Raw genomic sequence first — 22,277 nt, forward strand, 5'->3', positions numbered from 1 at the left:
TCCCATGAATGAATAAATAAAATTCCAGAGCTTAGGGCCTAGGCAGCTGAAGGCACGGCTGCCAGTGGTCTGGGGTGATTGAGCTGGGGTGTCCCCCTCTCTGTCCACACTCCTCACATCATTGGAGAGATTTGATGTTTTCCTTTCTTCTGTTGGTGACAGCCCGCTGCGATATCTCACCAGAGCCATTCTTCATGTGTAAGGAAATAGAGAATGTGCAAGAAGCAAGAATTGGAGGAGCGCAGAGATCACGGAGGGTTGTAGGGCTAGAGGAGGTTACAGAGATAGGGAGGGGCGAGGCCATGGAGGGATTTGAACACAAGGATGAGAATTTTAAAATCGAGGCGTTGCCGGACCAGGAGTGAGCACAGGGATCACGGATGAACGGGACTTGGTGTGAGTTAGGATACAGGCAGCAGAGTTTTGGATCAGCTCAATTTTGCGGGGGGTGGAAGACAGGAGGCCGGCCAGGAGAGCATTGGAATAGTCGAATCTGGAGGTAACAAAAGCATTGATGATGAGGGTTTCAGCAGCAGATGAGCTGAGGCAGGGGCGGAGTCGGACGATGTTAGGGAGGTGGAAGTAGGTGGTCTTGGTGATGGAGCGGATATGTTGGGAGCTCATCTCAGGGTCAAAATAGGACGCTGAGGTTGGGAACGGTCTGGTTCAGCCTCAGACAGTGGCCAAGGAGAGGGCTGGAGTCAGTGTGGGCTAGGGAACGGAGTTTGTGGCGGGGACTGAAGACAATGGCTTCGGTCTTCCCAATATTTAGTTGGAGGAAATTTCTGCTCATCCATTACTAGATATCGGACAAGCAGTGTGACAAATCAGAGACAGTGGAGGGGTCAAGGGCAGTGGTGGTGAGGTAGAGCTGGGTGTCGTCAGTATATGTGTGGAACCTGACATTGTGTTTTCAGATGATGTTGCTGAGGGGCATCATGTGGATGAGAAATAGAACCCAAGAGGTTACGGTGTGGGAGCGAGATGAGAAGTCATTGCGTAAATAGGACCCCTGATTGTTTGCTTTGAGATCTGGGTTGGAGAGGGGATGGAAACCCAAGCTCAGTGTGCTTGAGGTTGTTGGCTGTGAGCAGGGTGCTCCGTGGTTTGGCTGCTGTATTGCCAGCACTCTCGACCTGCCTCAGCCTGAGTCCATCACAGGAGTAGAAGAATTCCCTATCAAAAGACTGGTCTTTCTTTCCCACCTGGAAAACCAACTCCTTGGATGGTACGAAGCCCAAGGTCGGACTTTTTCCAGGAACAGATCTGTGCCTTTGCCGTAAATGAAATGTATGGAATGGTTTGTGACCATGGGCTCAGGTGCCATGATTCCCCAGTAGTATAAGGGCCCATGGATCAGGTACAGTTAGCTGCGATCATTGCAGTGAAAGAAAATCAGGAAATGCTGGAAATACACAGGTCAGACAGCATCTGTAAAGGGATAACAGGTTATGAGATTTCAGGTGTGTACCATAAATCAAAACATATATATCTGAAATACTATAACCTGACTTTCCGTTTGTCATTTTACATAATTGCTGAATTTGTGCATTTTTTTTATTCGTTCATGGGATGTGGGCATCGCTGGCAAGGCCGGCATTTATTGCCCATCCCTAATTTCCCTCGAGAAGGTGGTGATGAGCTGCCTTCTTGAACCGCTGAAGTAATTGTGGTGAAGGTTCTCCCACAGTGCTGTTAGGAAGGGAGTTCCAGGATTTTGACCCAGCGACGATGAAGGAACGGCGATATATTTCCAAGTTGGGATGGTGCGTGACTTGGAGGGGAACGTGCAGGTGATGTTGTTCCCATGTGCCTGCTGCTCTTGTCCTTCTCGGTGGTAGAGGTCACGGGTTTGGGAGGTGCTGTCAAAGAAGCCTTGGCGAGTTGCTGCAGTGTATTCTGTGGATGGTACACACTGCAGCCACAGTGCGCCGGTGGTGAAGGGAGTGAATGTTTAGGGTGGTGGATGGGGTGCCAATCAAGCGAGCTGCTTTGTCCTGGATGGTGTCGAGCTTCTTGAGTGTTGTTGGAGCTGCGCTCATCCAGGCGAGTGGAGAGTATTCCATCACACTCCTGACTTATGCCTTGTAGATGGTGGAAAGGCTTTGGGGAGTCAGAAGGTGAGTCCCTTATCACAGAATATCCAGCCTCTGACCTGCTCTTGTAGTCACAGTATTTATGTGGCTGGTCCAGTTAAGTTTCTGGTCAATGGTGACCCCCAGGATGTTGATGGTGGGGGATTTGGCGATGGTAATGCCGTTGAATGTCAAGGGGAGGTGGTTAGCCTCTCTTGTTGGAGATGGTCATTGCCTGGCACTTGTCTGGTGCGAATGTTACTTGCCACTTATCAGCCCAAGCCTGGATGTTGTCCAGGTCTTGCTGCATGCGGGCACGGACTGCTTCATTATCTGAGGGGTTGCGAATGGAACTGAACACTGTGCAATCATCAGCGAACATCCCCATTTCTGACCTTATGATGGAGGGAAGGTCATTGATGAAGCAGCTGATGATAGTTGGGCCTAGGACACTGCCCTGAGGAACTTCTGCAGCAATATCCTGGGGCTGTGATGATTGGCCTCCAACAACCACTACCATCTTCCTTTGTGTTAGGTATGACTCCAGCCACTGGAGAGTTTTCCCCCTGATTCCCATTGACTTCAATTTTACTAGGGCTCCTTGGTGCCACACTCGGTCAAATGCTGCCTTGATGTCAAGGGCAGTCACTCTCACCTCACCTCTGGAATTCAACTCTTTTGTCCATGTTTGGACCAAGGCTTTAATGAGGTCTGGAGCCGAGTGTTCCTGGCTGAACCCTCGGTGAGCACGTTATTGGTGAGTAAGCGTCGCTTGATAGCACTGTCGACGACACCTTCCATCACTTTGCTGATAATTGAGAGTAGACTGATGGGGCAGTAATTGGCTGGATTGGAATTGTCCTGCTTTTTGTGGACAGGACACACCTGGGCAATTTTCCACGTTGTCAGGTAGATGCCGGTGTTGTAACTGTACTGGAACAGTTTGGCTAGAGGCGCAACTAGTTCTGGAGCACAAGTCTTCAGCACTACAGCCGGGATGATGTCGGGGCCCATAGCCTTTGTTGTACGCAGTGCACTCAGCTGTTTCTTGATATCATGTGGAGTGAATCGAATTGGCTGAAGACTGGCTTCTGTGATGGTGGGGATATCGGGAGGAGGCCGAGATGGATCATCCACTCGGCACTTCTGGCTGAAGATGGTTGCAAACGCTTCAGCCTTTTTTGCACTCGCGTGCTGGACTCTGCCATCATTAAGGATGGGGATGTTTACAGAGCCTCCTCCTCCCGTTAGTTGTTTAATTGTCCACCACCATTCACAACTGGATGTGGCAGGACTGCAGAGCTTTGATCTGATCCGTTGGTTGTGGAATCGCTTCGCTCTGTCTATAGCCTGTTGCTTCCGCTGTTTAGCATGCATGTAGTCCTGAGTTGTAGCTTCATCAGGTTGGCACCTCATTTTTAGGTACACCTGGTGCTGCTCCTGGCATGCTCTTCTACACTCCTCCTTGAACCAGGGTTGATACCCTGGCTTGTTGGTAATGGTAGAGTGAGGAACATGCCAGGCCATGAGTTTACAGATTGTGCTGGAATACAATTCTGCTGCTGATGGCCCTCAGCGCCTCATGGATGCCCAGTTTTGAGCTGCTGGATCTGTTCTGAATCTATCCCATTTAGCATGGTGGTAGTGCCACACAATATGTTGGATGGTATCCTTAGTGTGAAGATGGGACTTTGTCTCCACAAGAACTGTGCGGTGGTCACTCCTACCAATACTGTCACGGACAGATACATTTGTGACAGGTTGATTGGTGAGGACGAGGTCAAGTCGGCTTTTCCCTCGTGTTGGTTCGCTCACCACCTGCTGTAGGCCCAGTCTGGCAGTTATGTCCTTCAGGACTTGGCCATCAGTGGTGCTACTGAGCCATTCTTGGTGATGGACATTGAAGTCCCCCACCCAGAGTATCTTCTGTGCCCTTGCTACCCTCAGTGCTTCCTCCAACTGGTGCTCATGGAGGAGGACTGATTCATCAGCTGGGGGAGGGCGGTAGGTGGTAATCAGCAGGAGATTTCCTTGCCCGTGTTTGACCTGATGCCATGAGATTTCATGGGGTCCGGAGTCAATGTTGAGGACTCCCAGGGCCACTCCCTCCTGATTGTATATCTCTGTCCTACCGGTGGGACAGGACATACCCAGGGATGGTGATGGAAAAGTCTGGGACGTTGGATGAAAGATATGATTCTGTGAGTATGGCTATGTCAGTCTGTTGCTTGACTAGTCTGTGGAACAGCTCTTCCAATTTTGGCACAAGTCCCCAGATGTTAGTGAGGAGGACTTTTCAGGGTGGACTGGGCTCGGTTTGCCTTTGTCGTGTCTGGTGCCTAGTGGTCCATCTGGTTTTATTCTTATTGTGACTTTCTGTAGAGAGATTGTACAACTGAGTTTAAGAGGGCAGTTAATAATCAACCACATTGCTGTGGGTCTGGAGCCACTTATAGGCCAGACCAGGTAAGGACGGCAGACATTAGCGAACAAGATGGGTTTCATGGTCACCATTACAGATACTAGGTTTCTTTTATCCCAAGTTTTATTTAATTGATTGAATTTAAATTCCCCAGGTACCGTGGCAGGATTTGAACTCATGACTCTGGATTGTTAGTCCAGGCCTCTGGATTACTAGTTCAGTAACATAACCACTATGCTACCGTACCCGTACTGCATCTTGATTTGCTGCTTTCGTTGTCTCCTTGTGTAATAAACCTGATCGGGTTCCTCAGTGTCACCCCTCTGGTCAATCTTCATGTATGACAGCAAGCTATTTTACCATAGGATGCATCACATTCTATCCTCTCCTGTCCTCTGTACACACTTTTTCCAGCAGAAGTTACTGGATAGCGATCAGGAGTGGGAACCATGGTTGGTATTCCCCACCCTTTCCTGTCCCAGTAGCACTAATGCCTGTTGTAGTGTCTTACCTGCTGCCCCTGGTGAGATCAGTGAAACAGGCAGAGTGTGGGACCATTTGTGGTTTTTATGCTTCTACATCAGGCATTTACCCGCTCTGCCATCAAGGGGCTTGTACTAGTGTATTTAACTTCATTTCTACTCAAAGGGAACCCTAATCAGGTGGATTGGCATGCAATCCCGCTAGCTATAAAGGGCAAAGGCCTGTGCACTGGAAGTCTCCCAGCAGTTGTATGGATTGACTGTGAATATCATCCCTCTCTGACGTCATTTCGCAGGAAGGCTGGGGAAGACTTTACACAACATATCTGTCCTCTGGTCGCCTCCAAGCAATGAGTGAACTTGCGGTAACTTTGACAGTCGCAAAAAGACCTGGTCTGTCCGGAAACACTGGGAACTTGGGCAATTCTGACTGAGCAAAATGCCATCATTTTGTGTTGGAGCATAAAGCAGTGAATGGTTGGTGGAATTAGGGGTGTGAGAGTGTGCTGCTCTCCCAGAGCTGAGGGTCAGGTCTGTAGATCCCGGGAATTGTTCCGTTCAGTCACGTCAAGCAGATCACCAGTTATGCATAGTAAACTGGAGTGTCCCTCTCTCTGTCCACACTCCTCACATCATTGGAGAGATTTGATTTTCCCCTTTCCTCCTTGGGTGTCGGCCACACTCCAATATCTTGCCAGAGCGATTCTTCATGTGTGAGGCCAGACAGTGAGTGTCGGTGCCTATTTGACTATGGAGAACATCATACTTGAGCGGGATCTTGTCCTTACCCAAAGTTCACGAGTGCTTTCTGGCAGCAAAGGTCACTGGATAGTGATCTGGAGCCTTGGCTGATCGTTTTCTTCTGGAGCCAGAGGCACTGAGGCCAATTGCAATCCCACTACTGCTGCCCTGGTTGAGATCAGCTAACTAGACAGAGGCCAGGGATCAAGCCTGGAACCATCTGGTCTGTGTGGTTTTCCTTTTTATGACCACTGTGTTTTCAGTATTGCTGTCAGGGTCTTTCATTACTTTACGAATGCTGTTCTAAAAACCTCTTTTAATCCATGTTTTGACTGCAGGGTCTGATGGAGTGCATGTACGAAATTCCAGATCATATCAGACCAGGACAGCTTATCAAAGAACTCAGCAAGGAAATTCGTTTCATGGAGGTAAAAGCAGCAGCAACTTCCCATTGGAGCCTCCGGTGTGAGGAGCAATGATTGCAATCACCACTGACGGGCAGGCAGTGTCGTTCATATGACTGGGCAGGAAGAACAAAAATAAAAGCAGTGACCCTCTGAAAAATGACCTATTTTGGCTCTGTGCTAAAACGTCATCCTTTAAGCTTCAGGCGTCATTATCCATTAAGGCAGGAGGCCAGCACTGTAATCCACCTGAACTAGTCCCTGTTTGTTCTATTTGCCTATAGATAGAAACAGCTTTGTGGATGAATCCATTGTGTAGCTGAACCATGAAGACCAAAGCCCCCAGGTTCAGTGCCCAGTCTATGTTAACTGACCTCAGCTGGAACACCAGTCATGACGCTATCAGTAGTCTCAGCCACTTGGGTTCAGGAGGAAAAATCCTCCCATTTTTCTCACTTCTGATTACCATCCAGTAACTCTTGCTGGAATGTGTGTGTGCCTGTGAGTGCACAGGTGTGAGCATGCGCGTCTGTGCAAGAGAGAGATAGATGCACACGTTGGATGAGAACAGGATTGGGCTCAGCTGTCTTATTCCTACCGTCACATCTCTACATGAAGACTGGTCATTTGGGTATTGGAGGGCAACTGACATCTCATGCAGAGGATAAACACCAGCACAGACTGGTTGGACCCAATGGCCTGTTTCTCTGTTCTATGTAAATGCCTCAGCAAGAATCAGCACCTTCTTCAGGGAGAGGGAAAAAACAGGCCAGTCCCCTTATCATATCAACCAACCTAAACTCAGGACATCTGGGGCCTGTGGGAGGTAGTAGGTGGAGAGGGGTGAACAATTCATCTGAATCTCTGCATCCTCTTAAATATAGTTCCGATACCTAGTACTAGTTCATAATAACCAGCTGTGAAGACCTTTTGAATATCTCTGTTCTCCTGTTGATAATTTAATGAATTAATCAGTCTCTGCTTATCATTCAAAGTTCATAATAGTACATGACTCAGATCCTAGAAAACTGCGCTACAGGGTAGGAAAGTAAATTTTCCTTCCCCTTTAACAAACCTTTCCTAAAATACTATTGGGCATAGAGTCACAGTCAAAAAACAGTTACATTTATGTGCTTATTACATCTCAAACATTCCAATCACTTTGAAGTACAGTGACTGTTATTATGTAATACTAGTGATCTCACATTGCAGTCCCACTTGAGAGTTGTGACTGCACTAAAAAAAATGAAATGTAAATCTGCTCTAGTCACCATCCCTAATTCCTAACCTGGGCTGTGTTAACTGCAGTACTTCACTAGAGGGCTAGGTTAGCTTTCAGTTTGGCAAAGTTTAGGTTGGCCCATGGTCTGAAATTGCAGCAAGTACCAGCTAGAGTGTTCATATGGACTACGGTTAGAACCATCCCTTTTTCATATGTGCCCAGCACATCCAGCCTGCAAACAAAAGTTATGGGCAATCTGGCCTTCAGTTTTAATCACGTGTGTGTCTGTGTGTGCACGCGGGTGTCTGTGTACATATGGTGGTGGTTTTACCTGTTAATGTCAGTATGTCGTTATGTTCTGCTGTAACCAGAGTGAAGACATTGTTAGCGAGAGACGGTCAGCAGAAGAGTATGAAGCCAAAATCAGACTAGAGAGTAGTTTGGCTTATTTTGAGTCTTCACACACTCTGTGCAGAAGCTCCTTGTCCCTTCATATAAAGCTTGTGTGTGTGTTTGCAGGAGATGAACATTGGAAACAAGCCCATGAAATCTCAGGGAATCGTGGCTACAGTGCCAGTCACACGGGTCACTCAGGACAAGAGTTGTTTCTTCAGTGTAAGCCCAGGTAAGAGGAAATGCAGGAGGCTGAGAGACCCCTCAAACAGGATACATTCAGACCTGGACATTCTGGAGCTCCACACCCGGGAGGTGTTGAAGAAGATGGAGATGGCTCAGTGGGGTGAGGTAGGTGGAGTACAATTCTGTACCGGGTTAAAGGTGAAGTGGCAAAGAATTCCCCTACCCATGTACCTGTGAATGTGTTTCGTTAACAGGATAATATGTCCAGCTCCACATTGAGAGTAAAGATCAGCAGGACCTCACCACCATCTTCGACAGTGGCTGAGAAAGGCCCCAGTGACAATAACTTACAGTTGGTGTTATCGAAAGGAAGGATCATTAGGTATGTGCCACGGTGTAGAGTTTTCAAGCACTTTCAAAAGAGCCTGTATTGAAAATAGTCCCATTCCTTCATTCTGTCTTCCCCATCCTCATGTCATGTGGACCCACTGAGTCATTGGCTATTCCTAGCCAACATCACCTTAAGAGAGCCATTTACAGCACAGAAGAAGGCCATTCAGCCCATTGTGCCTGTGCCAGCTCCATGCCAAACCAATCCAAATTTAATCCCACTAACCTGCTCTCTCCCCAACGCCCTGTATGCTACTGCTTCAGATATTTATTCCTTAAAAGATGCATTGGTCTCTGCCTCAAGCACTCCCTGTGGAAAAGCATCTCATGTTCCAACAACCCTCTGTGCAAAGAAATCTCTCCTAAATGCTCTCCTCACTCTTGTAGTGAAATTTTATATTGATGATCCCTCATCTCAGACTCCCCAACCACATGACACATAGTATCTCCTTATTCACACTCAAAGCCCTTCATAATTTGAAAAACCTGTATTAAATCTTCACTTAGTCTTCACTACTCCAATGGAATCAGTTCGAGTATCTCTAGTCTCTAATTTCCCATATTTGGTATTATCCTGGTGAATCTACGCTGTACAGCTCTATGGCATTAATATCCTTTCTATAATATACTATCACATAGTACTCTGAGCTAATTAATGCTTTGTACAAATTTATCATTAGTTTTTACTCTTGTATTCTGTGCCCCTATTTCTAAAACCCAAAATGCCATTGGTCTTTTTATGGCTTTACCTACTTAGAATCATAGAAAGGTTACAGCATGAAAGGAGGCCATTCGGCCCATCGAGTCCGCGCCGGCTCTATGCAAGAGCAATCCAGCTAGTCCCACTCCCCTGCCCTATCCCCGTAGCCCTGCAATTTTTTTTCCTTTCAAGTACTTATCCAGTTCCCTTTTTGAAGGCCATGATTGAATCTGCCTCCACCACTCCCTCGGGCAGTGCATTCCAGATCCTAACCACTCGTGTGTAAAAAAGTTTTTCCTCATGTCACCTTTGTTTCTTTTGCCAATCACCTTAAATCTGTGTCCTCTGGTTCTTGAACCTTCCGCCAATGGGAACAGTTTCTCTCTCTCTACTCTTGTCTAGACCCTTCATGATTTTGAATACCTCTATCAAATCTCCTCGCAACCGTCTCTGCTCTAAGGAGAACAACCCCAGTTTCTCCAGTCTATCCACGTAACTAAAGTCCCTCATCCCTGGAATCATTCTAGTAAATCTCTTCTGTATCCTCTCTAAGGCCTTCACACCTTTCCTGAAGTGCGGTGCCCAGAACTGGACGCAATACTCCAGTTGTGGCCGAACCAGTGTTTTATAAAGGTTCATCATGACTTCCATACTTTTGTACTCTATGCCTCTGTTTATAAAGCCCAAGATCCCGTATGCTTTTTTAACCGCTTTCTCAACCTGCCTTGCCACCATCAACAATTTGTGCACATATACCCCCAGATCTCTCTGTTCCTGTACCTCTTTTAGAGTTTTTAGCCCATCAAATATGTCAACTATATCTTCCTTTACTGAGACTCTGGCAGCATCATCTTCCTTGGTAAAGACAGATGCAAAGTACTCATTTAATACCTTGGCCATGCCCTCTGCCTCCATGAGTAGATCTCCTTTATGGCCCCACCCCTCCTCCTACTACCTGTTTACTGATAACATGCCTGTAGAAGACTTTTGGATTCCCTTTTATGTTGGCCGCCAGTCTATTCTCACACTCTCTCTGCCTCTCTTATTTCCTTTTTCACTTCCCCTCTGAACTTTCTATCTTCTGCCTGGTTCTCACTTGTGTTATCAACCTGACACCTGTCATATGCCCCTTTTTTCCGTTTCATCTTACTCTCTATCTCTTGTCATCCAGGGAGCTCTAGCTTTAGTTGTGCTACCTTTCTGCCTCGTGGGAATGTGCCTAGACTGTACCTGAACCATCTCCTCCTTAAAGGCAGCCCACTGTTCAATTACAGTTTTGCCTGCCAATCTTCAATTCCAATTTACCCGGGCCAGATCTGTTCTCATCCCATTGAAATTGGCCCTCCTCTAATTGAGTTTTTTACTTCAGAGTGGTCTGTGTCCTTTTCCATAGCTATTCTCAACCTTATGATACTATGATCGCTGCTCCCTAAATGCTCCCCCACTGGCACTTGCTCCACTTGGCCCGCCTCATTCCCTAGAACCAAGTCCAGCAATGCCTCCTTCCTCGTTGGGCCGGATTACTTGCACTCGCACTTTTAAGGAATTTGGTCTCACTGTTCATTTACACCATTAAGTATCTTTCCATTGAGTGTACACTCCCATTCCTTATTTTTCCTCCCATCCAAAATGTATTACCTCACATTATCCACATTAAGTTGCATTTGCCGCCTGTCTGCCCATTCCACTAACTTGTCTGTTTGCCTGAAAGTCTTCCACAGTTTTTCCTCTTCATTGTCTGTCAAACCTGTGTTCTCAATAAATTTCGTGTTTGTGCCCCCTGTGTGGAAATCCAAATTATCTACACACAGAGAACAGAAGGGGTGCTAGCACTGACCCCTGGGGTACACCAGTTACAATCCTTCTCCAGTCCGAGCAGCACACATTTACACTAACTCTTTGTTTCCTGTCGGCCACCCAACTTTTTATCCGTGCTGCTACATTTCCTCTTGTACCATGATCCACCTGTGAGACACTTTTTTGATTCATTCATGGGATGTGGGCGTTGCTGGCAAGGCCAGCATTTATTGCCCATTCCTAATTGCCCTTGAGAAGGTGGTGGTGAGCCGCCTCCTTGAACCGCTGCAGTCCATGTGGTGAAGGTTCTCCTACAGTGCTTTTAGGTAGGAAGTTCCAGGATTGTGACCTAGTAACGATGAATTTCCGAATTCGGAATGGTGACTTGGAGGGGAATGTGCAGGTGGTGGTGTTCCCATGAGCCTGCTGCCCTTGTCCTTCTAGGTGGTAGAGGTCGCGGGTTTGGGAGGTGCTGTTGAAGAAGCCTTGGCGAGTTGCTGCAGTGCATCCTGTAGATGGTACACACTGCAGCCATGGTGCGCTGGTGGTGGAGGGAGTGAATGTTTAAGATGGTGGATGGGCTGCCAATCAAACGGGCTGCTTTGTCCTGGATGGCGTCGAGCTTTTTGAGTATTGTTGGAGCTGCACCCATCCAGGCAAGTGGAGAGTATTCCATCATAAAATTACGAAGCGATATTGATAGATTAGGTGAATGGACAAAACTGTGGCAAATGGAATTCAATGTAGACAAATGTGAGGTCATCCACTTTGAATTAAAAAAAGGATAGAACAGGGTACTTTCTAAATGGTTAAAAAGTTAAAAACAGTGGATGTCCAAAGGGACTTAGGGGTACAGGTACATAGATCATTGAAGTGTCATGAACAGGTGCAGAAAATAATCAATAAGGCTAATGGAATGCTGGCCTTTATATCTAGAGGACTAGAGTACAAGGGGGCAGAAGTTATGCTCCAGCTATACAAAACCCTGGTTAGACCGCACCTGGAGTACTGAGAGCAATTCTGGGCACCGCACCTTCGGAAGGACATACTGGCCTTGGAGGGAGTGCAGCGTAGGTTTACTGGAATTATACGGTTCAATGGTTAAGTTACGAGGAGAGATTACACAAATTGGGGTTGTATTCTCTAGAGTTTCGAAGGTTAAGGGGTGATCAGATCGAAGTTCATAAGATATTAAGGGGAACAGATAGGGTGGATAGAGAGAAACTATTTTTGCTGGTTGAGGATTCTAGGAGTAGGGGGCACAGTCTAAAAATTAGAGCCCGACCTTTCAGGAGCGAGATTCGAAAACATTTCTACACACAAAGGGTGGTAGAAGTTTGGAACTCTCTTCCGCAAATGGCAATTGATACTAGCTCAATTGCTAAATTTAAATCTGAGATAGATAGCTTTTTGACAACCAAAGGTATTAAGGGATATGGGCCAAAGACAGGTATATGGAGTTAGATCACAAATCAGCCATGATCTTATCAAATGGCGGAGCAGGCACGAGGGGCTGAATGGCCTACTCCTGTTCCTATGTTGTGCCTTGTAGATGGTGGAAAGGCTTTGGTGAGTCAGAAGGTGAGTCACTTGCTGCAGAATACCCAGACTCTGACCTGCTCTTGTAGCCACAGTATTTATGTGGTTGGTCCAGTTAAGTTTCTGGTCAATGGTGACCCCAAGTATGTTGTGATGTGGAGATGCCGGTGATGAACTGGGGTTGACAAATGTAAGGAATCTTACAACACCAGGTTATAGTCCAACTGTTTTATTTGAAAATCACAAGCTTTCGGAGGCTTTCTCCTTCGTCAGGTGAGCAAGTATGTTGATGGTGGGGAATTCGGCGATGGTAACGCCATTGAATGTCAAGGGGAGATGGTTTGACTCTCTTTTGTTGGAGATGGTCATTGCCTGGCACTTGTCTGGCGCGAATGTTACTTGCCACTTATGAGCCCAAGCCTGGATGCTGTCCAGGTCTTACTGCATGCGGGCTCAGACTGCTTCCTTATTTGAGGGGTTGCAAATGGAACTGAACACTGTGCAATCATCAGCGAACATCCCCATTTCTGACCTTATGGTGGAGGGAAGGTCATTGTTGAAGCAGCTGAAGATGGTTGGGCCTAGTTGACTGCTCTGAGGAACTCTTGCTGCGACGTCCTGGGGCTGAGATGATTGGCCTCCAACAACCACTACCATCTTCCTTTGTGCTAGGTGTGACTCCAGCCACTGGAGAGTTTCCCCCCTGATTCCCATTGACTTCAGTTTTACTAGGGCTGCTTGATGCCACACTCGGTCAAATGCTGCCTTGATGTCAAGGGTAGTTAATCTCACCTCACCTCTGGAATTCATCTCTTATCAAATGCCATCTGAAAATCCACATCCACCACATGTACTGCATTCCCTTTATCTAATTAGCCACTTCTTGTCAAACTACTAAATTGTCAAACAGGATGCTCCTTTAACACATCTCATTAACCTGCATTTCAGAATGCTCACTAATTATCCTCAATTATGGAGTCTAAAAATTTGCACATGAATGACATTAGAATAACTGGTCTCAGTTCAACTTTCTCTCCCTTCTTGAACAAGCCTGTTACACCAACTATTTTCCACTCCCCATACGCGATTTGAACGTTGAATGAGGATTGAAATATTGTGGCCAGAGCCTCTACTATCTCCTACCTGACACAAGCCTACCTCCTGCAGGGCCTTGCACAGGGGAATGAGGGTGGAGGGCAGCTCCAGGCCTGGCCACTGGCCTTGGGACTCCTGTTGCTAATCCTCAAGATCTAGAGGGGAGGCCAAAAATGCAAGTGTCTGTTGCCGGGCCCTTCCAGGTTCTTAGGGGTCCCAGTAAAGGGTGCACTGCTTGTGTCAGTGTGCTCCTGGGCCACCATGTAAGGACGATGAGCCAGGGGACCAAGGAAGCACTGGAAACCTCTCCCCACATACAGTGAGTTATAATTCAGGGAATCTCTCCCCACACAGAGTGTGTTATAGGAACGTAGAAACAGGAGTAGGCCATTCAGCCCCTCGTGCCTGCTCCGCCATTTGATAAGATCATGGCTGATCTGTGATCTAACTCCATATACCTGCCGTTGGCCCATATCCCTTAATACCTTTGGTTGTCAAAAAGCTATCTATCTCAGATTTAAATTTAGCAATTGAGCTAGTATCAATTGCTGTTTGCGGAAGAGAGTTCCAAACTTCTACCACCCTTTGTGTGTAGAAATGTTTTCTAATCTCGCTCCTGAAAGGTCGGGCTCTAATTTTTAGACTGTGCCCCCTACTCCTAGAATCCCCAACCAGCGGAAATAGATTCTCTCTATCCACCCTATCTGTTCCGCTTAATATCTTATAAACTTCGATCAGATCACCCCTTAACCTTCTAAACTCGAGAGAATACAACCCCAATTTGTAACTTAACCCTTGAAGTCCGGGTATCATTCCAGTAAACCTACGCTGCACTCCCTCCAAGGCCAGTATGTCCTTCCGAAGGTGCGATGCCCAGAACTGCTCACAGTACTCCAGGTGCGGTTTAACCAGGGTTTGTAGAGCTGCAGCATAACTTCTGCCCCCTTGTACTTGAGTCCTCTAGATATAAAGGCCAGCATTCCATTAGCCTTATTGATTATTTTCTGCACCTGTTCATGACACTTCAATGATCTATGTACCTGTACCCCTAAGTCCCTTTGGACATCCACTGTTTTTAACTTTTTACCATTTAGAAAGTACCCTGTTCTATCCTTTTTTGATCCAAATTGGATGACCTCACATTTGTCTACATTGAATTCCATTTGCCACAGTTTTGCCCATTCACCTAATCTATCAATATCACTTTTTGTAATTTTATGTTTTCATCTATACTGCTTACAATGCCACCAATCTTTGTGTCATCGGCAAACTTAGATATGGGACTTTCTATGCCTTCATTTAAGTCGTTAATAAGTATTGTGAATAATTGAGGCCCCAAGACAGATCCCTGCGGGACTCCACTAGTCACATCCTACCAATGTGAGCACCTACCCATTATCCCTACTCTCTGTCGCCTTTCGCTCAGCCAACCTCCTAACCAAGTCCGTACTTTTCCCTCGATTCCATGGACTTCTATCTTAGCTAACAGTCTCTTATGTGGGACCTTATCAAATGCCTTCTGGAAGTCCTTATAAATAACATCCATTGACATTCCCCTGGCCACTACTTTAGTCACCTCTTCAAAAAATTCAATCAAGTTTGTCAGGCACGACCTACCTTTCACAAATCCATGCTGGCTCTCTCTGATTAACTGAAAATTCTCGATGTTTTCAGTCACCCTATCCTTAATTATAGACTCCAGCATTTTCCCCACAACAGATGTTAGTTCTAGCTGGTCTATAATTCCCTGGGTTCCCTCTCCTTTCTTAAAAAGCGGAGTGACGTGCAATTTTCCAATCTAGAGGGACAGTTCCTGAATCTAGAGAACTTTGAAAGATTATAGTTAGGGCATCTGCAATGTGTTCACCTACTTCCTTTAAAACCCTGGGATGGAAACCATCTGGTCCTGGGGATTTGTCACTCTTTAGTGCTATTATTTTTTTCATTACTGTTGCTTTACTTATGTTCATTTTATCGAGTCCCTGTCCCCAATTCAATATTAGTTTTCTTGGGATTTCCGGCATGCTATCCTCTTTTTCTACTGTAAATACTGACGCAAAGTAATCGTTCAACATGTCCACCATTTCCCCATTGTCAATGACAATATCCCCACTTTCAGTTTTTAAGGGGCCAACACTGCTCCTGACAACCCTCTTTTTCCTAATGTAACTATAAAAGTTCTTATTGGTTTTGATATCCCTTGCAAGTTTCTTTTCATACTCTCTTTTTGTAGCTCTTACTATCTGTTTTGTGACCCTTTGTTGATCTTTGTATCTTTCCCATTCACCAGGATCTGTGCCATTTTTTGCCTTTTTGTATGCCCTTTCCTTATGTCTTATAGTGTCCCTTACCTCTTTAGTTGTCCATGGCTGTTTTTTTCGGCAAGTAGAGTTCTTGCCCCTCAGGGGTATAAACCGATTCTGTATCACGTTAAATGTTTCTTTAAACATTTCCCACTGATCATCAGTCATTTTACCCATTAACAGATTTGCCCAGTTTACTGTGGACAGTCTCTGTCTCATCCCATTGAAGTCGGCCTTACCCAAGTCAAGAATCTTAGCAACTGATTCACTTTTTTTCCCTTTCAAACACTACATTGAACTCAATCATGTTATGATCGCTATTGGATAGATGTTCGCATACAGTTAAGCCGTTAACTAAATCTGGTTCATTACTCATTACTAAATCTAGTATGGCTTGTCCCCTTGTTGCCTCTAGGACATACTGCTGTAGAAAAGCTATCCCGGACACACTCAAGAAATTCACTACCTTTCTGACAGTTGCTAGTCTGCTTTTCCCAATCTATGTGAAGGTTAAAGTCCCCCATTAAGACCACTATGCCTTTGTTACACGCTTGTCTAATCTCTGCATTTATACAATCTAGCACTTCAGAGCTGCTGCCAGGGATCCTATAAACAACTCCCACTATAGTCTTAGATCCTTTCCTATTTCTCAGTTCAACTCTTAAGGTCTCTGTTGGCTGCTTACCTCTCGTTATATCCTCCTTTATCATTGAAGTGATTTCATCTCTAATCATTAAAGCTACTCCTCCCCCTCTTCCATTTTCCCTATCTCTCCTGTAGACCTGATAACCCGGTATATTTAGTTCCCAATTCTGACCATCCTGCAGCCATGTCTCAGTAATAGCTATCATGTCATACCCTCCAATTTGAATTTGAACCTGTAGTTCATTTAATTTATTCCTTGTACTCCGTGCATTTGTATATAGAACTCTTAGTTGGGCCACACACCCTAGCCTGACCTTCAGCTTTGATGCTGGGTTAATCGCCTTACGCCTTCTAGTTTTCACTTTATCTGTAGTGCCTAAAGTACACTTTCTTTCTGCTGCTCTACGCTTTTCCCTTTCACTTGTTCTTGAACAACTGTTTGTACTATTTGTATTGTAGATTTCCCCTGGGTCTTCCCCTCTCTTTCTGCTCTCAACTTTACTCCCTTCTGACTCCCCGCTCAGGTTCCCATCCCCCTGCCATTCTAGTTTAAACCTTCCCCAACAGTACTAGCAAACACCCCCGCGAGGAAATTGGTCCCGGTCCTGTTTGGATGTAACCCGTCCCACTTGTACAGGTCCCACCTTCCCCAGAACCGGTCCCAATGTCCCAGGAATCTAAATCCCTCCCTCCTACACCATCCCTGCAGCCACGCATTCATCTGGTCTATTCTCCTGTTCCTATACTCACTAGCACGTGGCACTGGTAGTAATCCTGAGATCACTACGTTGAAGTCCTGCTTTTTAATTTATCTCCTAACTCCTTAAATTCACCTTGCAGGACCTCATCCCTTTTTTTACCTATGTTGTTGGTACCGAAATGGACCACGACTACTGGCTGTTCACCCCCCCCCACCTCTAAAATGTCCTGCAGCCGCTCCGCAACACCCTTGACCCTAGCACCAGGGAGGCAACATACCATCCTGGAGTCACGTTTGCGGCCACAGAAACGCCTATCTGTTCTGCTTACAGTTGAATCCTCTATCACTATAGCCCTGCCACTCTTCTTCCTCCCCTCCTGTGCAGCAGAGTCATCCGTGGTGCCACGGTCTTGGCTCTTGCTGCTTTCCCCTGATAAGCCATCTCCCCCAACAGTATCCAAAGCGGTATATCTGTTTGAGAGGGAGATGGCCCCAGGGAACTCCTGCTCTACCTGCCTAGTCCTTTTACTCTGCCTGGCGGTCACCATATCCTTTCTGCCTGCGTAATCTTTACCTGCGGTGTGACCACCTCACTGAACGTGCTATCCGCGATAGTCTCAGCATCACGGATGCTCCACAGCAAATCCACCCGCAGCTCCAGCTCCAAAATGCGGTTAGCCAGTAGCTGCAGCTGGACACACTTCCTGCACACATGGTTGCCAGGAACACTGGTAGCGTCCATGACTTCCCACATAGTGCAGGAGGAGTATATCACGGGTGCGAGCTGTGCTGCCATGACTTGCCTTAGATTTACCCTGCGTTCATCTCTCAGACTTTCCTCCCACTCTCGGTCTCTCCTTTTATACTGTGCTCACCTCTCAGACTCTCCTGCCTCACCCATGACGTCGCACAGTAGTTTTCTCTTGTTGCAGGTCTGCTGCTGCTTTTATTCCCCACTCTGTCTTCTGCTGCTCAGGTCCGCTGCCGTTCTGCAGAAAAAATTAGGAAAAGCAAGGCAAAGCAGCATCTCCTTCCCCCACTTCATTGAACTCCCACACTCACCAAACTCTCAGCTGTCTCACTCTGTGCCTGCCGCACTATAGTTCAGGGAATCTCTCTCCACACACAGTGCGTTATAGTTCAGGGAAACCTCTCCCCACACACAGTGCGTTATAGTTCAGGGAAACCTCTCCCCACACACAGTGCGTTATAGTTCAGGGAAACCTCTCCCCACACACAGTGCGTTATAGTTCAGGGAAACCTCTCCCCACACACAGTGCGTTATAGTTCAGGGAAACCTCTCCCCACACACAGTGCGTTATAGTTCAGGGAATCTCTCTCCCCACACACAGTGCGTTATAGTTCAGGGAAACCTCTCCCCACACACAGTGCGTTATAGTTCAGGGAAACCTCTCCCCACACACAGTGCGTTATAGTTCAGGGAAACCTCTCCCCACACACAGTGCGTTATAGTTAAGGGAAACCTCTCCCCACACACAGTGCGTTATAGTTCAGGGAAACCTCTCCCCACACACAGTGTGTTATAGTTAAGGGAAACCTCTCCCCACACACAGTGCGTTATAGTTAAGGGAAACCTCTCCCCACACAGTGCGTTATAGTTAAGGGAAACCTCTCCCCACACACAGTGCGTTATAGTTCAGGGAAACCTCTCCCCACACACAGTGCGTTATAGTTCAGGGAAACCTCTCCCCACACACAGTGCGTTATAGTTCAGGGAAACCTCTCCCCACACACAGTGCGTTATAGTTAAGGGAAACCTCTCCCCACACACAGTGCGTTATAGTTCAGGGAAACCTTTCCCCACACACAGTGCGTTATAGTTCAGGGAAACCTCTCCCCACACAGTGCGTTATAGTTCAGGGAAACCTCTCCCCACACACAGTGCGTTATAGTTCAGGGAAACCTCTCCCCACACACAGTGCGTTATAGTTCAGGGAATCTCTCTCCCCACACACAGTGCGTTATAGTTCATGGAAACCTCTCCCCACACACAGTGCGTTATAGTTCAGGGAAACCTCTCCCCACACACAGTGCGTTATAGTTCAGGGAAACCTCTCCCCACACAGTGCGTTATAGTTCAGGGAAACCTCTCCCCACACACAGTGCGTTATAGTTCAGGGAAACCTCTCCCCACACACAGTGCGTTATAGTTCATGGAAACCTCTCCCCACACACAGTGCGTTATAGTTCAGGGAAACCTCTCCCCACACACAGTGCGTTATAGTTCAGGGAAACCTCTCCCCACACACAGTGCGTTATAGTTCAGGGAAACCTCTCCCCACACACAGTGCGTTATAGTTAAGGGAAACCTCTCCCCACACACAGTGCGTTATAGTTCAGGGAAACCTTTCCCCACACAGTGCGTTATAGTTCAGGGAAACCTCTCCCCACACACAGTGCGTTATAGTTAAGGGAAACCTTTCCCCACACACAGTGCGTTATAGTTCAGGGAAACCTCTCCCCACACAGTGCGTTATAGTTAAGGGAAACCTCTCCCCACACACAGTGCGTTATAGTTCAGGGAAACCTCTCCCCACACACAGTGCGTTATAGTTCAGGGAAACTCTCCCCACACACAGTGCGTTATAGTTCAGGGAAACCTCTCCCCACACACAGTGCGTTATAGTTCAGGGAATCTCTCTCCACACACAGTGCGTTATAGTTCAGGGAAACCTCTCCCCACACACAGTGCGTTATAGTTAAGGGAAACCTCTCCCCACACACAGTGCGTTATAGTTCAGGGAAACCTCTCCCCACACACAGTGCGTTATAGTTCAGGGAATCTCTCTCCACACACAGTGCGTTATAGTTCAGGGAAACCTTTCCCCACACACAGTGCGTTATAGTTCAGGGAAACCTCTCCCCACACACAGTGCGTTATAGTTCAGGGAAACCTCTCCCCACACACAGTGCGTTATAGTTCAGGGAAACCTCTCCCCACACACAGTGCGTTATAGTTCAGGGAATCTCTCTCCCCACACACAGTGCTTTATAGTTCAGGGAATCTCTCTCCCCACACACAGTGCGTTATAGTTCAGGGAAACCTCTCCCCACACACAGTGCGTTATAGTTCAGGGAAACCTCTCCCCACACACAGTGCGTTATAGTTCAGGGAAACCTCTCCCCACACACAGTGCGTTATAGTTCAGGGAAACCTCTCCCCACACACAGTGCGTTATAGTTCAGGGAAACCTCTCCCCACACACAGTGCGTTATAGTTCAGGGAAACCTTTCCCCACACACAGTGCGTTATAGTTCAGGGAAACCTTTCCCCACACACAGTGCGTTATAGTTCAGGGAAACCTTTCCCCACACACAGTGCGTTATAGTTCAGGGAAACCTTTCCCCACACACAGTGCGTTATAGTTCAGGGAAACTCTCCCCACACACAGTGCGTTATAGTTCAGGGAAACCTCTCCCCACACACAGTGCGTTATAGTTCAGGGAATCTCTCTCCCCACACACAGTGCGTTATAGTTCAGGGAAACCTTTCCCCACACACAGTGCGTTATAGTTCAGGGAAACCTCTCCCCACACAGTGGAATGTAATTCACTGAACTTTCCTTTTTTAATCTTACAGTCATGACACGGAGGAGTTGATGGAGTTTGAGCAGTGCAGCACAGACAGTGAAGATGAAGACGGGGAACGATCAGATGAGCAGGGCAGTGTGCTGCGTCAAGGAGATAGCTCTGACTGGGAAGATGAGAAACCTGAATCTCAAAACCCACTCAACAGTAAGTGTGTACACCCAATTTCTGGTCTTTACGAACGTGTGAATCTATGACTGGGTGAAATCAGATATTTGATTGAAGGATGTAAACGAAAGAAAATGCCCAGGTACTTCAGAAAGATGAATTATTCAGCTCTGCAGCACTGCTTCTAGTCTTCAGTCAAACAACCTGCCAACTCCCAGTCTCCACACTCCAGCACCCTTTATCTCAAGGGGGCTAGAATAGAAAGGGAAGGAAGTGATGCTTCAGCTGTACAGAGCCTTGGTCGGACCGCATCTGGAGACTGTGTTCAGTTCTGGGCACCGCACCTCAGGAAAGATATATTAACCTTGGAGGGAGTGCAGCGCAGATTCACCAGAATGATACCGGGGCTAAAAGGGTTAAATTATGAGTATAGGTTGCATAGACTAGGCTTGTATTCCCTTGAGTTTAGAAGATTAAGGGGTGATCTAATTAAGGTGTTTAAGATGATTAAAGGAGTCAATAGGGTAGATAGAGAGAAACTATTTCCTCTGGTGGGGGAGTCCAGAACAAGGGGGCATAAACTTAAAATTAGAGCCAGGCCGTTCAGGGGTGATGTGAGGAAGCACTTCTTCACACAAAGGGGAGTGGAAATCTGGAAAACTCTCCCCAAAAAGGTGTGGATCAGGGGGATAATTGACATATCCAAGACTGAGATCGATAGATTTTTGTTAAGTAAGGGTATTATGGGATATAGAGCAAAGGCGAGCTAATGGATTTGAGGTACAGATGAAACATGATCTGATTGAATGATATAATGGGCTCGAGGGGCTGAATGGCCTGCTTCTGTTCCTTTGTTCCTATGCAGTAAATAGAGGTTGTTTCACTGGGCTTCTCTTCCACTTTGCCCCTCCTCTGCATGCAGAATCCTGGTATATGTGGGAACCTAGCTGTATTTACCTGCTCTAATTTATTACGTTATACATCCTGTCCCTACCTCATATTGATGGCAGTTTTCCTCGTGTAAAGATTCCTGCATGGAAGGGGAGGACTGTGACTAAGGGTGGGTTTGGGGGGTGGGGAGCACTGACGGGATGGGTTTGGGGAAGGGGAGCACTGTGTTTGGGGATGGATTTGAGGGGAGGGGAGCACTGTGTCCAGGGGTGGATTTGAGGGGAGGGGAGCACTGTGTCCGGGGGTGGGTTTGGGGGGAGGGGAGCACTGTGTCCGAGGGTGGGTTTGGGGGGTGGGGAGCACTGTGTCCGGGGGTGGGTTTGGGGGGTGGGGAGCACTGTGACTGGGGGTGGGTTTTGGGGGAGGGGAGCACTGTTTTTGGGGATGCATTTGAGGGGAGGGGAGCACTGTGACTGGGGGTGGGTTTGGGGGGAGGGGAGCACTGTTTTTTGGGATGCATTTGAGGGGAGGGGAGCACTGTGACTGGGGGTGGGTTTGGGGGGAGGGGAGCACCG

At 47.0% G+C, this 22,277-nt stretch overlaps 1 protein-coding gene across 2 annotated transcripts in view; it reads left to right on the plus strand.

Annotated features, from left to right (window-relative positions):
* LOC137334893 (lysine-specific demethylase 7B-like) overlaps positions 1 to 22,277 on the plus strand; it is a 176,162-nt gene that overhangs the window by 79,075 nt on the left and 74,810 nt on the right. For both annotated transcript variants that reach the window (XM_067999963.1, XM_067999965.1), the window contains 4 exons: positions 6,059 to 6,148; positions 7,866 to 8,090; positions 8,180 to 8,307; positions 20,696 to 20,850. In XM_067999963.1, the coding sequence (XP_067856064.1) occupies positions 6,059 to 6,148; positions 7,866 to 8,090; positions 8,180 to 8,307; positions 20,696 to 20,850 (598 nt within the window). The remainder of the gene's footprint in view (positions 1 to 6,058; positions 6,149 to 7,865; positions 8,091 to 8,179; positions 8,308 to 20,695; positions 20,851 to 22,277) is intronic.

Source organism: Heptranchias perlo, chromosome 18 (assembly GCF_035084215.1).
Source record: "Heptranchias perlo isolate sHepPer1 chromosome 18, sHepPer1.hap1, whole genome shotgun sequence".
In the NCBI taxonomy this organism is placed as follows: domain Eukaryota; kingdom Metazoa; phylum Chordata; class Chondrichthyes; order Hexanchiformes; family Hexanchidae; genus Heptranchias; species Heptranchias perlo.